Source organism: Erythrolamprus reginae, chromosome 1 (assembly GCF_031021105.1).
Source record: "Erythrolamprus reginae isolate rEryReg1 chromosome 1, rEryReg1.hap1, whole genome shotgun sequence".
NCBI classification, from domain to species: Eukaryota; Metazoa; Chordata; class Lepidosauria; order Squamata; family Dipsadidae; genus Erythrolamprus; species Erythrolamprus reginae.
In genome coordinates, this window is record NC_091950.1 from 269,531,179 (window position 1) to 269,544,510 (window position 13,332).

The 13,332-nt window shown below is 39.3% G+C and overlaps 1 protein-coding gene across 1 annotated transcript in view; it reads right to left on the reverse strand.

The window, feature by feature from the left end:
- Positions 1-8,015: 8,015 nt before the first annotated feature.
- The window catches only part of NOL10 (nucleolar protein 10), a 63,956-nt gene continuing 58,639 nt past the window's right edge, over positions 8,016-13,332 (reverse strand). The window contains 4 exon segments of the mRNA XM_070732999.1: positions 8,016-8,222; positions 10,210-10,312; positions 11,310-11,457; positions 11,460-11,556. Coding sequence (XP_070589100.1) covers positions 8,103-8,222; positions 10,210-10,312; positions 11,310-11,457; positions 11,460-11,556 — 468 coding nt within the window. The 3' untranslated portion in view covers positions 8,016-8,102.

Genomic DNA, 13,332 nt, shown 5'->3' on the forward strand with positions numbered 1-13,332 from the left:
ATACCTGGGGCCAACTTAGTATAGTGTGAAGCTGCTGATCCAGAAACCAGGAGACAATGAATTCTAGTTCTCTTAATATGAAATCTACTGGGTGGTTTTGAATCAGTCATTGTCTTTCCCCCAATCCAAACACCTCACAGGGTTGTGGTTGTAGGAGGCACAAGAATTGGATTAAATTAGATGATACCTAGATAGAAGAGAGATGGTGATAGATGATAGACAGATGGATGGATGGATGATGTTGTGGTTGGCTCTGGCCCAGCTCCTGCCCCAGGGAATGGGGAGGTGGATGTAGGGGAAAATTCAACATGTCACAGGCCTGTGTTATTGCTGACAGAATCAGTTCAGAGTTTAGTTTCCTCGGACAAAGAAGAAGGTGGGAGTGACTCGGCAGAGGAGGGCTTGGCACACAGCCAAGGCAGTCAATCTTCCTTATCTTCTATAGCTTCAGATGATGACATTTTGGGCCCATGCAAGCGCATAATTATGCGTAGAAGAGACCAAGTAAGAACATATTACAGGAAATAAGGGAGGCCACCTGTGTTTGGGTGGGGCTCCAGTAATTAGGGCTGCTGCTATAAATAGCAGCATGTGGGTTTGGCCATTGTGGAAGAATATCTGTTGCAGTTTCGTCAGGAATCTTGTGTGCTGGACTTTGTTGCTTTTTCACGCCTTTGAAACCAAAGCAGAGCAACGTGTGTGTGTGTGTATCCCTTCGTTGGAAGAAGCAGGGGTGTGAAGTTTCTCCACAGCTGCTGGCTAAGTACTTAATGACTGCTTAAAGGAAATTGTACAGATTACCCAGTTGTTTTGGGAAGAGTGCTCTTTGCAATACAAAAAGAGTGCTTAATTTTTTTTGACTTTTGTGATAAAGAACATTGTTTTGAATTTTCAAACGTGTGTGTGTCTGAAATTTGTATCCTTGAATTTTCTGGAGGCTCCTATCAGAGAGCCCGGCATAACAGATGACAGGGGTGTGTATGACTGAGTGGTGTGTGTGTGTGTGTGTGTGAGAGAGAGAGAGAATAGGACACAATAGGACACCATTCTCATTATCAAATGTAGTTGGCTGAGTCTGAGCCTGCTAATAGGAGGAGGGAAGACTACAGTCCAGTTCCTACGAGGGCTGAAATCGGAGATTGTGTCAAGGCTGTTAGTTTCCAAGTTGTGTATACTAAATATAGTTCAGGTCTGAGCACATGGCAACCAGCATTGTGCAGCAGGGAAGCTGATTAGAAATGCTAGGGCCAGGGACTCAAGAAGGCTTCCCTCTGTTCTGGGGTCCAATTGGCTAAAAAATGTAGCTGTCAAGTTGCTTTTTCCTTGTTAAGGTTGCAATTACCTCTATCTGAAGCCATTATTGTACGAGTGCTGGGCAACTCCTGTCCTTGCAAGTTACTGACAACATTCACATATGTACATATTTGACACAGATGCCAAAGAAAGTCCACTTTAAATTAGGACTACAAAGGGGCCAACACTGTAGGATTGGCATTCGATGGTGCATCAAGTGGTACTTTTTAAAGAACAAAGACTTCCTTCTGCACAGGCTTACCTGGCAATATTATAAAAGGTAAATACTTCCAGTCTTGCTTGTCGTCTCAAACTGAGTAATTAAAAATGCCTCTAGCCATAGAAAAGAGAAAAAAACAATATGGACTTTTATTTTATATGCATTAGTAAAGAGTGGGCTCAGCCCACAGTTGAAAATAGGTTGTGATCTGAGGAAGCTGCATCATGTTTCTTCCTATCATTCATTAATTCATTAATTCATTAATTCATTAATTCATTAATTCATTAATTCATTAATTCATTAATTCATTAATTCATTCATTCATTCATTCATTCATTCATTTATTTATTTATTTATTTATTTATTCGATTTTTATTCCACCCTTCTCCTTAGACTCAGGGCGGCTTACAACATGTTAGCAATAGCACTGTTTTTTTAACAGAGCTAGGCTATTGCCCCCACAATCTGGGTCCTCATTTTACCCACCTCGGAAGGATGGAAGGCTGAGTCAACCTTGAGCTGGTGATGAGATTTGAACCGCTGACCTTCAGATCTACAAGTCAGCTTCAGTGGCCTGCAGTACAGCACTCTACCTGCTGCGCCACCCCGGCTCATTGAATGTGGTCGGGATCAAACTCAGTTCCTCTCTTTGCCTAATCCCTATCAGATCCTGATTAACTCTCCATGCCCCACCTCCCACCAAAACTCTCCACAATCCCTTCTACAACTCAAGGGCAGTTCTAATAAAGGAGTAGCAATGCAGAAACAAGGTGAGAAAACCCAAAGGTACATCTTCAACCATTCTCATTATCTCAGTTTTCCATCACCATATCTTCTCCATTTTTTAAAAATGGTCAGGTTGAGAAAAACCACTCTTCAAAGAATCATAAATAACCATGTCACCAGTCACTGGTTTCACTTTTTCCCTCCCAGGTGTCTCCCTGCCTTCTGCCAGGCCTCTTACATATTTTATTTTATTTTTATTTATTTATTTAGTCCAATAGATAATACATATTGAAGAGAATAGTTATGTAGTAATATAACTAAAGAAAAGAATAGAAGAAAAGATATAAAAGTATAGGTGAACAAATTTGAAAGGAAGAAAAGATAAATGAGATAAGGAGAGACAATTGGACAGGGGACAGAAGGCACACTGGTGCACTTATGCACGCCCCTTACTGACCTCTAAGGAACCTGGAGAGGTCAATCGTGGATAGTCTAAGGGAAAAATGTTGGGGGTTAGGGGTTGACACTACTGAGTCCGGTAATGAGTTCCATGCTTCGACAACTCGGTTGCTGAAGTCATATTTTTTACAGTCAGGTTTGGAGCAGTTAATATTAAGTTTGAATCTGTTGCGTGCTCTTGTGTTGTTGCAATTGAAGCTGAAGTAGTCATTGACAGGTAGAACGTTGCAGCATATGATCTTGTGGGCAATACTTAGATCGTGTTTTAGGCGTCATAGTTCTAAGCTTTCAAGACCAAGGATTGATAGTCTGCTTTCGTAGGGTATTCTGTTTCGAGTGGAGGAGTGAATGGCTCTTCTGGTGAAGTATCTGAAGACTAGATGGACCATGAGGTCTTTTTCTGCCGTCAGTCTTCTATGTTTCTATGTTTCTATCTTTGGACATTTTCAAGTCCTTTCATGACTTCTTCCTTTGGTATGTTTTGCCTCCACGACAGCTTACAACAGATTGGTAGCATATTTTGGAATTGGCTGTGAACATAACAGAATAACCTAACTTAGTTGGAGTCAGTGCCCACTATTTGATGTCTCTTTTCATTTGATTGGGCGTTTTTGCTCCTAGAAGTAGAATCCTAATATCACTACGGTAAAAATCTTTTGCCCCATCTCTATTAACAATTGCTAATCCAGCATTTTGGAATTTTTCACCTCTTGAAATTTTTATAATGCTGCTTTATAATTTTAAAATTGTTGTTCCTAAATTATTCTGATTTTAGTAGGTTGATCTTACTGATTATTATATAATGTACAATTATTATATAATGTGTACTGCCCAGAGTCCCTCTCTGAGAGAGAGCAAGAGTGCTGTTAAAAAATACAAATCATTATATATTTATAAGTATAAAGAAATGAATACTTCATCCCTCATTAACATAGCACAGACACTATTCAAGGAATGGGCAAACCATTATTTCTGATTCCTTAATGGAACGTTGAAAAGAAATTATGTAAAGAAAATTTTGTAAAAGGAATGGGGGCTCTTGTCAGTGTCAGCATGATTCAATCTCTAGAAATTGAACTGGTAAGTCCTTACTTTACAACCATGCCAACTGCTGCTTCAATCTGATTGGTTGAGGTGCAGGCACCCAGCAAGTAGGAAAACAAAGACTTCCTATTGGCTCAGGACTTGACAGCTCCACTATAAAAGGGAGCTGTCTAGCCACACTGTTCTGTTACTGCCTCAGCTGTTTGGTTCTGCAATAGTTACAGTTCCTGTTCTCCTGTCTGCACCTCCCTTCATGTCAACTATTCAACACTGGCGCTGAATGTTTTGGAGCGGAAGCCTCCACTGCCACTTGAAGCCCAGCCGCGAGCCGCCTCCGCTTCGCGCCAAGCCATGCCAACTGGGGTAGTCACTTAGAGTGAAGCCACTACTTTTCCTGTCATTTGCTGGTTATTATTATTATTATTATTAATTAGATTTGTATGCCACCCCTCTCCGTAGACTTGGGGCGGCTCACAACAATAACAAAGACAATGTAAGAACAAATCTAATAATTTAAAAAACACTAAAAACCCCATTATTAAAAGCAAGCATACACACAAACATACCATGTATAAACTGTATAGGCCCGGGGGAGATGTCTCAGTTCCCCCATTCCTGACGGCAAAGATGGGTCTTAAGAACTTTACGAAAGGCAAGGAGGGTGGAGGCAGTTCTGATCTCCGGGGAGAGCTGGTTCCAGAGGGTCGGGGCCACCACAGAGAAGGCTCTTCTCCTGGGTCCCGCCAAACGACATTGTTTAGTCGACGGGACCCAGAGAAGGCCAACTCTGTGGGACCTAACCGGTCGCTGGTTGACGAGGTATTGCCCTGGCCGCTGTTGTCACTAATCTGTCCTTTACAGGATGGCCACTGTGCCTGCCTTCAATTGAATCTTGGGATGACTATTTAACTCATTTTGAATGCATGCTCCAAGCTAATGACTTTACCGAAATATCAGGCTCTCTCAAGCTGGGTTATTTCCTCAGCTCCTGTGGCCAAGACATGTTCACCACAGCTTGGGCTCTCACTGTTCCACAACCTTGTTCCCTGGGAGACTGTCATAGAGAATTATTATTATTAGCAATAGCAGTGGCTATTGCTATTGCTAATAATAATATTGATTTTTTTTTTAAAGTGACATCATCTGAAAAGCTTGTACATAGTAAAAGGATGATTATAATCAGGAAATTGGTTGAAATAGCAATAGCACTTTGATTTATATACCACTTTACAGCCCTCTCTAAGCAGTTTTACAGAGTCAACCTATTCCTCCCAACAATCTGGTCCTCATTTTACCCAGCTTGGAAGGATGGAAGGCTGAGTCAACCTTAAGCCTACTGAGATTCAATCTGCCAAACTGCTGGCAGAAGTGATCAGCAGAAGTAGCTTGCAGTACTGCACTCCAACCACTGCACCACCAAGGCTCCTATTCAAGCATAAACACTATTCAAGCAATGGGCAAAACATTATTTCTGACTCCTTAAGGGAACATTGAAAAGAAATTCTGCAAAGAAAATGATGTAAAAGGAATGGGGACTCTTGTCAGTGTCAGCACAATCCAATCTCTAGAAACTGAAAACACTGAAATTTGGAGTGCTTAAAGACCGAAGAGTTCAAAAATGGAACCGTCCCCACCACAAGCTTCCCTACAAAAAGAGAGAGTGGCACAAGGAGGGCAGAGCATTTATTCTATTGATTTAGCATATGGCACTCCTGAGATCTTCTCTTAGCGATGTGTTTTAAGCCAGATCACAAGGATTGTCTGGCTGCCATTGTGGAAGAATTAGCCGACTCTATGCTGTTGCCCTGGAGATGTCCCAGTTTAGGATTCCTACATTCTTCAGGGAGGCATCTATCTTGTCCCCTGAGAGTAGAGCAGACACTCATAGATACAACTTTCTATTCCTATTTTCTGAATTCAGTACAGATACCTATTGTGGCTACTGCTGGTAAAGGAGAAAAAAAAATCTGGGAACCATTGTTGTCCACTTTACCTAACTTCATGATAAGGCAAAAATAATCAGGCTAGAATGGCGTTTCCACTGATGCCTGCCCTTGAGGAAAAGAGAATTAAGTGAGATACCAGCATTGAATGCAGTTATTCACTAAACATTACTAGATGTCTATGGAGAATCTCAGGCATCCAGATCATGGAAGTCCCAAAGATGCTTTTTCCAAGAAGCAACTGGACTTCAAAAAGGAAATCCTACTTATGTGTTAGATTGATTGATTTGGTGTTAGATTGAGTGTATGCATGTTTTAATATTCTGGGGTTGTTTTTATGAATTTTTAGCTTAAAATTGTAATTGGATTGGTGGGTATTGGATTTGTTATTATGTATTGTTTTTATCTTGTTGTGAGCAGCCCCGAGTTTTCGGAGAGGGGCGGCATATAAATCCAATAAATCTAATCTAATCTAATCTAATCTTATGGTATGCTGCTCTTTCTAATAAGAAGCCACCAATGGGTTATTTATTTCTTAAGTTATTTAAGAAATTGTATATTAGTGTGCATCAGGATACATATGTATCAACTAACAAGTAGAAAATAAATCAAATTAGTCCTTCGCAGGCTTCATTGACATTTGCTTGTCGTCTTAACTGTGGCCCACGGCGAGGGAAGTATTGTGGCTTTGGCTGGTTTGAGGTTGCAAAATCTGGTGGCTCACACTCATTACGGGAACAATGGATTCTGGATTGCATCAGTACATTCTAGAGGAGAGTTTAAGAATGTGCATAAAGCTTAAACCAGTGTGAGGCATCCAGCATCTTAAACACATCAATGATTGTACAACGAAATTTCTGAAGTAGAAGAAACATTGCATCATGGAATAGCCAAATCTTGATTATTATTTTTAAAGTGACATCATCTGAAAAGCTTGTACATAGTAAAAGGGTGATTATCATCAGGAAATTGATTGAAATAGCACTTTACAGCCCTCTCTAAGCAATTTTATAGAGTCAGACTATTGCCCCCAACAATCTGGTCCTCATTTTACCCACCTTGGAAGGATGGAAGGCTGAGTTAACCTTGAGCCAGTGGCGAGATTCAAATTACCAAATTGCAGGCAGCAAGTTACAGGCACAAGTAGCCTGCAGAACTGCATTCTAACCATTGTACCACCCTGGCTCTTTAGTAGCAAATAATTGCTACTAACGGGAACTAAAATTTCACCTGTTTATTCTAATAAGAACATTTATCAATGTTGATCACTAAGTTCAATAAACAAAATACAGTTTGTTGTTTGTTTAAGCAGAACCTCATTATTAATAGGATTTAGATAAACTTCAGACACTATTGTAGGTATGTACTGCAGGATTCCTGATAGTTCTAAAGCATTCACAAATCTCCTTTCAGTTTTCCCTGCCTAGTTTTTCTGCTTTTCTTGAATTGCTTTTATTATAACCTAAAGAAAATGATGAGTGTTTATTCTGAAAAATGCATGTTTCTTCTGGAGGAAAAATCTGTTGGTAAGATACAACTACAAAAAGTGGGGATAACAACTGATTAAGTTTTTCCATCTAAAGTAGAAGTTTTAAAGGAATTCATTAAACTTCAGTGCTCAGTCATAGAAACATGAACCCAGCACATGAGAAAACTGACACTGGAACTATTTAGAAACTGCTGAAATAAAATTCATATTAAAGATATAGTTCACATTGATCAACTGCAGGCTCGGTCTCATTAACCCTTACCCAGTATTTGTCAACAGAGAAAATAAAAGGTTGCAGCAGGTGAAATATATGTAAAATCTGAACAGACATCAAACTAGTATCCAGTGTTGGAAATATTTATTTTTGGGTTCTGTTTAGCAAAACTGACATCCATGTAATTGCATATACATCTCACATACAGGGTTTTAAACTTAGCAGCTCTTCAGGATCACAAAAATATTACTATCACCAAAGATAGCTTTAAAGTAACTCTTTACTTTTCTTTTGCTAGAATAAAAGATTATTTTAACATCAACAGTTGGGAAGAAGTGAAGCAAATGTTATCTTGTTTGGTTACCCATACACCTATCAACAGGGCTGGGTACCATTGTTCATTATATCATAAAAATATAGTAAAGTTTCCAAAGCTTAAGAATTAGAGCCATTTGATGTATCACAATATTATTCATATGTATTCACGTTCACATAGAATGTACACCTATCGGCCACCACACACAAGGTTATACAATAACCAGCTGAAATCTTTTCAGAAACATTTCATTAATACGTCTGGTGCAAACAGGAGATCCATGATGCTTTCCCACAACATAATTGGGCTATGGATTGTCTTCCTCTGTCACAGTGGAGAACAATCCACTATTAAAACAAATTTCTGAGTTCTCAAAGGAAAAAAGCCAAAGTTCTCCATCAATGGAAGCGTCGCCTTTTTCCCTGTTTACTCTTGAGATGGCCAGCAGACCGCCTGAGTTTTCTCCTCTCTTCGTGATGGAGTTTCTCTGCTTCTTGCTGCTTTTTATGGTGCTCAGACTGGGGAAAAAAATACAAAAATCACTTAAAGACAACAAAATAGTTTATATCCAATGGAGTCCATGCTAAAAGATATCTTTTGGTGGAAGACACAACAGTGCCTTTCTCCTTTTAATTGTATCTTTTCCCTTCTCCATCTTTACTTATGGAGACATATGGAGAAAAGGGAGATAAATGAAAAGTTTTGGGGATGTGAATTCAATCATTAAATTTGTAAATAGCTTCATATTCCCATAAGAGAGATATGAGAAATCTTATCAAAAGTGTCAACCCCCCCCCCCAAAAAACCCTTAGTGAACACAAATAACTTGATAACTTCTTAAAAAATCTGCTCATAATAGAAACATAGAAGTCTGACAGCAGAAAAAGACCTCATGATCCATCTAGTCTGCCCTTATACTATTTCCTGTATTTTATCTTAGGATTGATATATGTTTATCCTAGGCATGTTTAAATTCAGTTACTGTGGATTTACCAACCACGTCTCATGGAAGTTTCTTCCAAGGATCTACTACTCTTTCAGTAAAATATTTTCTCATGTTGCTTTTGAACTTTCCCCCAACTAACTTCAGATTGTGTCTCCTTGTTCGTGTTCACTTTCCTATTAAAAACACTTCTCTCCTGAACCCTTAACCCTTTGACATATTTAAATGTTTCGATCATGTCCCCCCTTTTCCTTCTGTCCTCCAGACTATACAGATTGAGTTCATTGTCTTTCCTGATATGTTTTATGCTTACGACCTTCCACCATTCTTGTAGCCCGTCTTTGAACAAGTTCAATTTTGTCAATATATTTTTGTAGGTGAGGTCTCCAGAACTGAACACAGTATTCCAAATGTGGTCTCACCAGTGCTGTATGGTGGTTTAGTGTGGTCTCTATGTTAAGTTTAGATCCTAAATCATTTTTCTCATAATGGTTAAGTCCATTGTGGGGGGAAAAACAGAGTTGCTTTGTTCTAGAGTAGGGGTATTAAATAGGCTGGATGAGTCACGTGCTGGCCATGACCACGACTGGTTTAGCAAAGGGGGGAAAAGTCATGATATATCACGTGACACTGCATGTTTGACAACCCTATTCTAGAGGTAGATCAAAGCGCAATTTTTTCCAGACAGAAATGTAGGCGTGGTTTGGGAGAAAAATGTGAAAATCTCAAAGAAAATGTGAGAACCATCTCTCCTTCCACTCTCTCAGAACTGACAAAAATCTTAAAGATATCTAAAACTGTAACTTAGACTGCAGGCTGAAAATTCCTAGGCTAGCTACCAAAATACTTCATAGAAGCTAGTTAATTTGCCAAACCATTTGGATACAATTAATAGAAGCAAAATTTATTTATTTTTGATGCAATACTTTAAAATCTTTTTGATATCTTTTTGATGCAGTACTTTAAAGCCCTTTTTAGTTTATTCTAAACAAATCTAGCCTTTTCAGTTGTGAAGTCAGCATGAATTATGACCTGGTTTCCAAGAAACTGCTAGTAGTTTCTATTTCCAATTCTTTTCTCCTGTCACCTTGCCTATATGATTTTTGTGAGTGTGGAATGAGCCTTGCAACAATGATCAAAGCTAAGATGGTGGGAAGGGCTGCGAGAAAGTTGGAGAACTCTACAGGTGATGGACGTGGAGGGTGGTGGCGGTGAAAACATGAACGAAACTAAGATCCATCCAATTCCCACTTCTGCTTTTGGTTAGAAACTTCTGCAGCAGCCAAGTCAATACCAGTTGAAGCATAAATGCTAAATGGAACTAGCTACCATAACACAATCAAACAAAGATTTAGTCCCCTTTCCACAGCTAGGGGCAGCAAATTAAAATGTGCAAAGCAAAAAGAGAGATGCAAGTCTGACCAAGTTGGCTCAGCACAGACAATTCGGAAACAGTAGTCCACCTGCAGTGCTGAAGAAGAAAGCAGTTTCATCCAAAGGACCACGTGATACTTCTGCTGCATTGGTCTTAAAATAGTTTTAAATTTAGGACTGATGTTTACCTTTTTTAATTTAAAAGTGACTTGTTTACTTCCTACAGTGGTATCCTGTACGCTAAGTGCACCAACTCTCTCTTCAAGTTGCAAGCGATCTCCAAGTGACTTCCTGCAAAAAAACAAAAACAAAATGAGAGGATAAACTCAGCATCAACTTTAATGAGCAGCATATTATTATTATTATTATTATTATTATTATTATTATTTATTAGATTTGTATGCCGCCCCCCTCCGAACACTCGGGGCGGCTAACAACAATATAAAAAGACAATGTAAACAAATCTAATATTAAAAACAATCTAAAAAACCCCAATTTAAAAAACCACTCATACATACAAACATATCATGTATAAATTCTATAAGCCTAGGGGGAAGGGAAATTTCAATTCCCCCATGCCTGACGACAGAGGTGGGTTTTAAGGAGCTTGCAAAAGGCAAGGAGGGTGGGGGCAACTCTGATATCTGGGGGGGAGCTGGTTCCAGAGGGTTGGAGCTGCCACAGAGAAGGCTCTTCTCCTGGGTCCCGTCAAACGACATTGCTTAGTCGACAGGACCCGGAGAAGGCCAACTCTGTGGGGCCTAACCGGTCACTGGGATTCATGCCGCAGAAGGCGGTCCCGGAGATAATCTGGTCCAATGCCATATCAACTCTGACAGTAATTACTCTGAGAGCAAATGAAACAGAAATGAAGAACGGATGGAGGGAGGGAACTAAGCTAGTTAAAGTATCTTGAGAAAACTTTAAATGATCTTTAGATTAGGATAAGGTAGTGGGCTGATTGGCTAGTGGACCATTGATCCTGCATCAACCTAAGACCATATCCAGATTTAAGGATCCATGACACTGGCACAATGATGCCACATTGGCCTTGTGCCTCTCTATGCACAGCCCATCAAACTTTCTAAGCAGTCAACGGAGATTGTAGTTGCAATTCTTTTCTAACTGGTATGCAAATGAATGGGTGAATTAAGAGAAACCTCTTCATTATATCTGCACTATGAAATCAATTGCCTTTAGCAGAAATCTGAAATCATCACATTTTAATCACGATCAATGAAAAACAATAAAGACAAATCACTAGAATGGAATAAAATTGTGGTCTTACTTCATTAACTTTTGCTTTTGGGCAGTGTCTTGGAAACTTCTAAATTCTTCCCCGGCTTTAATCTCAAAAAACTTTGGTTCCAGGACTGTTTTCTGATCCTCCTTGAACCTTTCCTGCCGTTTTACTTTTTCCTTTTGGCGTAGAAGCTGCGCTGTTTCCTGACCTCTTCAACCCATCCTTTTTCATCATCTGAAGACTCTGAACTTTCTGCATCACTTGGTTTTCCTTCTGGCTCTTCCTCTTCTTCCTGAAGACAAAAATAGTCAGTTTAAAAAAAGAAAAAAGACTTAACATTCCTTAAATTAACTGTTTACCTAATTAGGAGTAAGTGATGCCTCACAGATGCACTGCTTGGAAAGGACTTTAACACAAACACAGGCAAGATATTTTCAACAGAATACTTTAATGGCTAATAACTATTGGCAATGATATATATTCTTAATCCACCATTCTACCATTCTGTAACTATTAAAGCAGCCCCTCCAAAAGGACAAAATGTATCTAGTATCAATTAAATTTAATATTCCTATTGTTGAAAAGAGACAAAAAGGATCCAAAACTGCTAGGAAGCAAAGCGTGTGCTATGTACAAGGGTCGCCCAGAAAGTAATGCACCATTTTTTCCCCCTTAGCCTACAGTAATGGAATGAATGTGAAATTTTATATATACATTATTTGAATTGTCAGGAGTGCGTGTGTAAATTTTGCATTTCTTCAGCCAGATAGCGTAGCTGCAGCAGTATTTTCAAATGGCGTCTGTAAATGATGTATGTTACAAGCAGTGTGTTGAATTTCTCACTGCAGGGAAAGAAACTGTTGGTAACATTCACAAACGTTTGTGTACAGTTTATGGAGAATCTGCAGTCGACAGAAGTATGGTTAATGGCTGGGCACAGAAGGTGAGGTCATTAGAGGTGATTCGCACAGTGCAGAAATGGCTTTGTGACCAGAACAAGGAGTGGTACCAACAGGGGCATACACACCTTTGTGTCTCACTGGAGGAAGGCCATAGAACGTGATGGAGACTACATGGAAAAATAGGGAGTGTAGAAGAAACATCATTCTTTCTTGTGTGTAAGTTTCATTGGTTCAATAAATAATCGTTGAAGAAAAAAATGTGGTGCATTACTTTCTGGGCGACCCTTGTATGTTCTCCAACTGCTCAATTTAAGAAGCAAACATCTGAAATTAGGAACCAACCTACCACGAAGTAAAAAAGGCAAAATGGAAGAGTTCCACTCTTTGATTTACAATAATTCAACAAAACAACAACTCCCTTTTCCAAAGATAAAACAGTGGCAAGAGAAGACTAGGATAAAAAGATGTGTTTTTAAAAACACAAACATTTGCAAGAGTTGGGGCTCTGATGTACACAGGAGGGAAAATCATTCTACGGCATATTGGTATGGTGCTATTGGTGAGTAAACCTGCCTCCATCACATCTTCCAGGATCAATCACAAAATTGTAATATAAAGAACATGGCTTCATCCGAAGAATGCAGGTGCCTGATGTATCTGGAGATGTTGTTTAAGATAGCCTACTGCTGAGGTTAGTGCAAAGTGACAGACAATTCTGATCTTTTAGCAGAGGGATGATTGCTTCAGTTTGGGGCACTCTAGTTAGTAACCTACCCATTGAATTCTGAACCAATGGCACCTTCTGCACTACTCACAAGCGCAGTCCCACAAACAGGCAGTTATAGTAGACCCATTCTTGAGGTTGCCTATGCAATGAATTTCTGTGAGTAGGGAATTCTTCTTGAGGAAAAGAACAGAACAAATCTACCAGTTTAAATTCATAATATGCTTCCTATTCATGAATGTAAACATTAGTAGATCCAGAAAAAATCCTAAACTGCATATTTGTTCCTTTGGGGAAAACCAGTCCAATCTAGAACAGTAGATCCGCTACTTTCTATATGGATTATAATTGCCTTTATCCTTCTCCTCTTTCCTATAATCTTCTCCTATTGGTTCCTTATGATTTATCACTTTGTTGCTGGTATGTACACTGAGAGCTTATG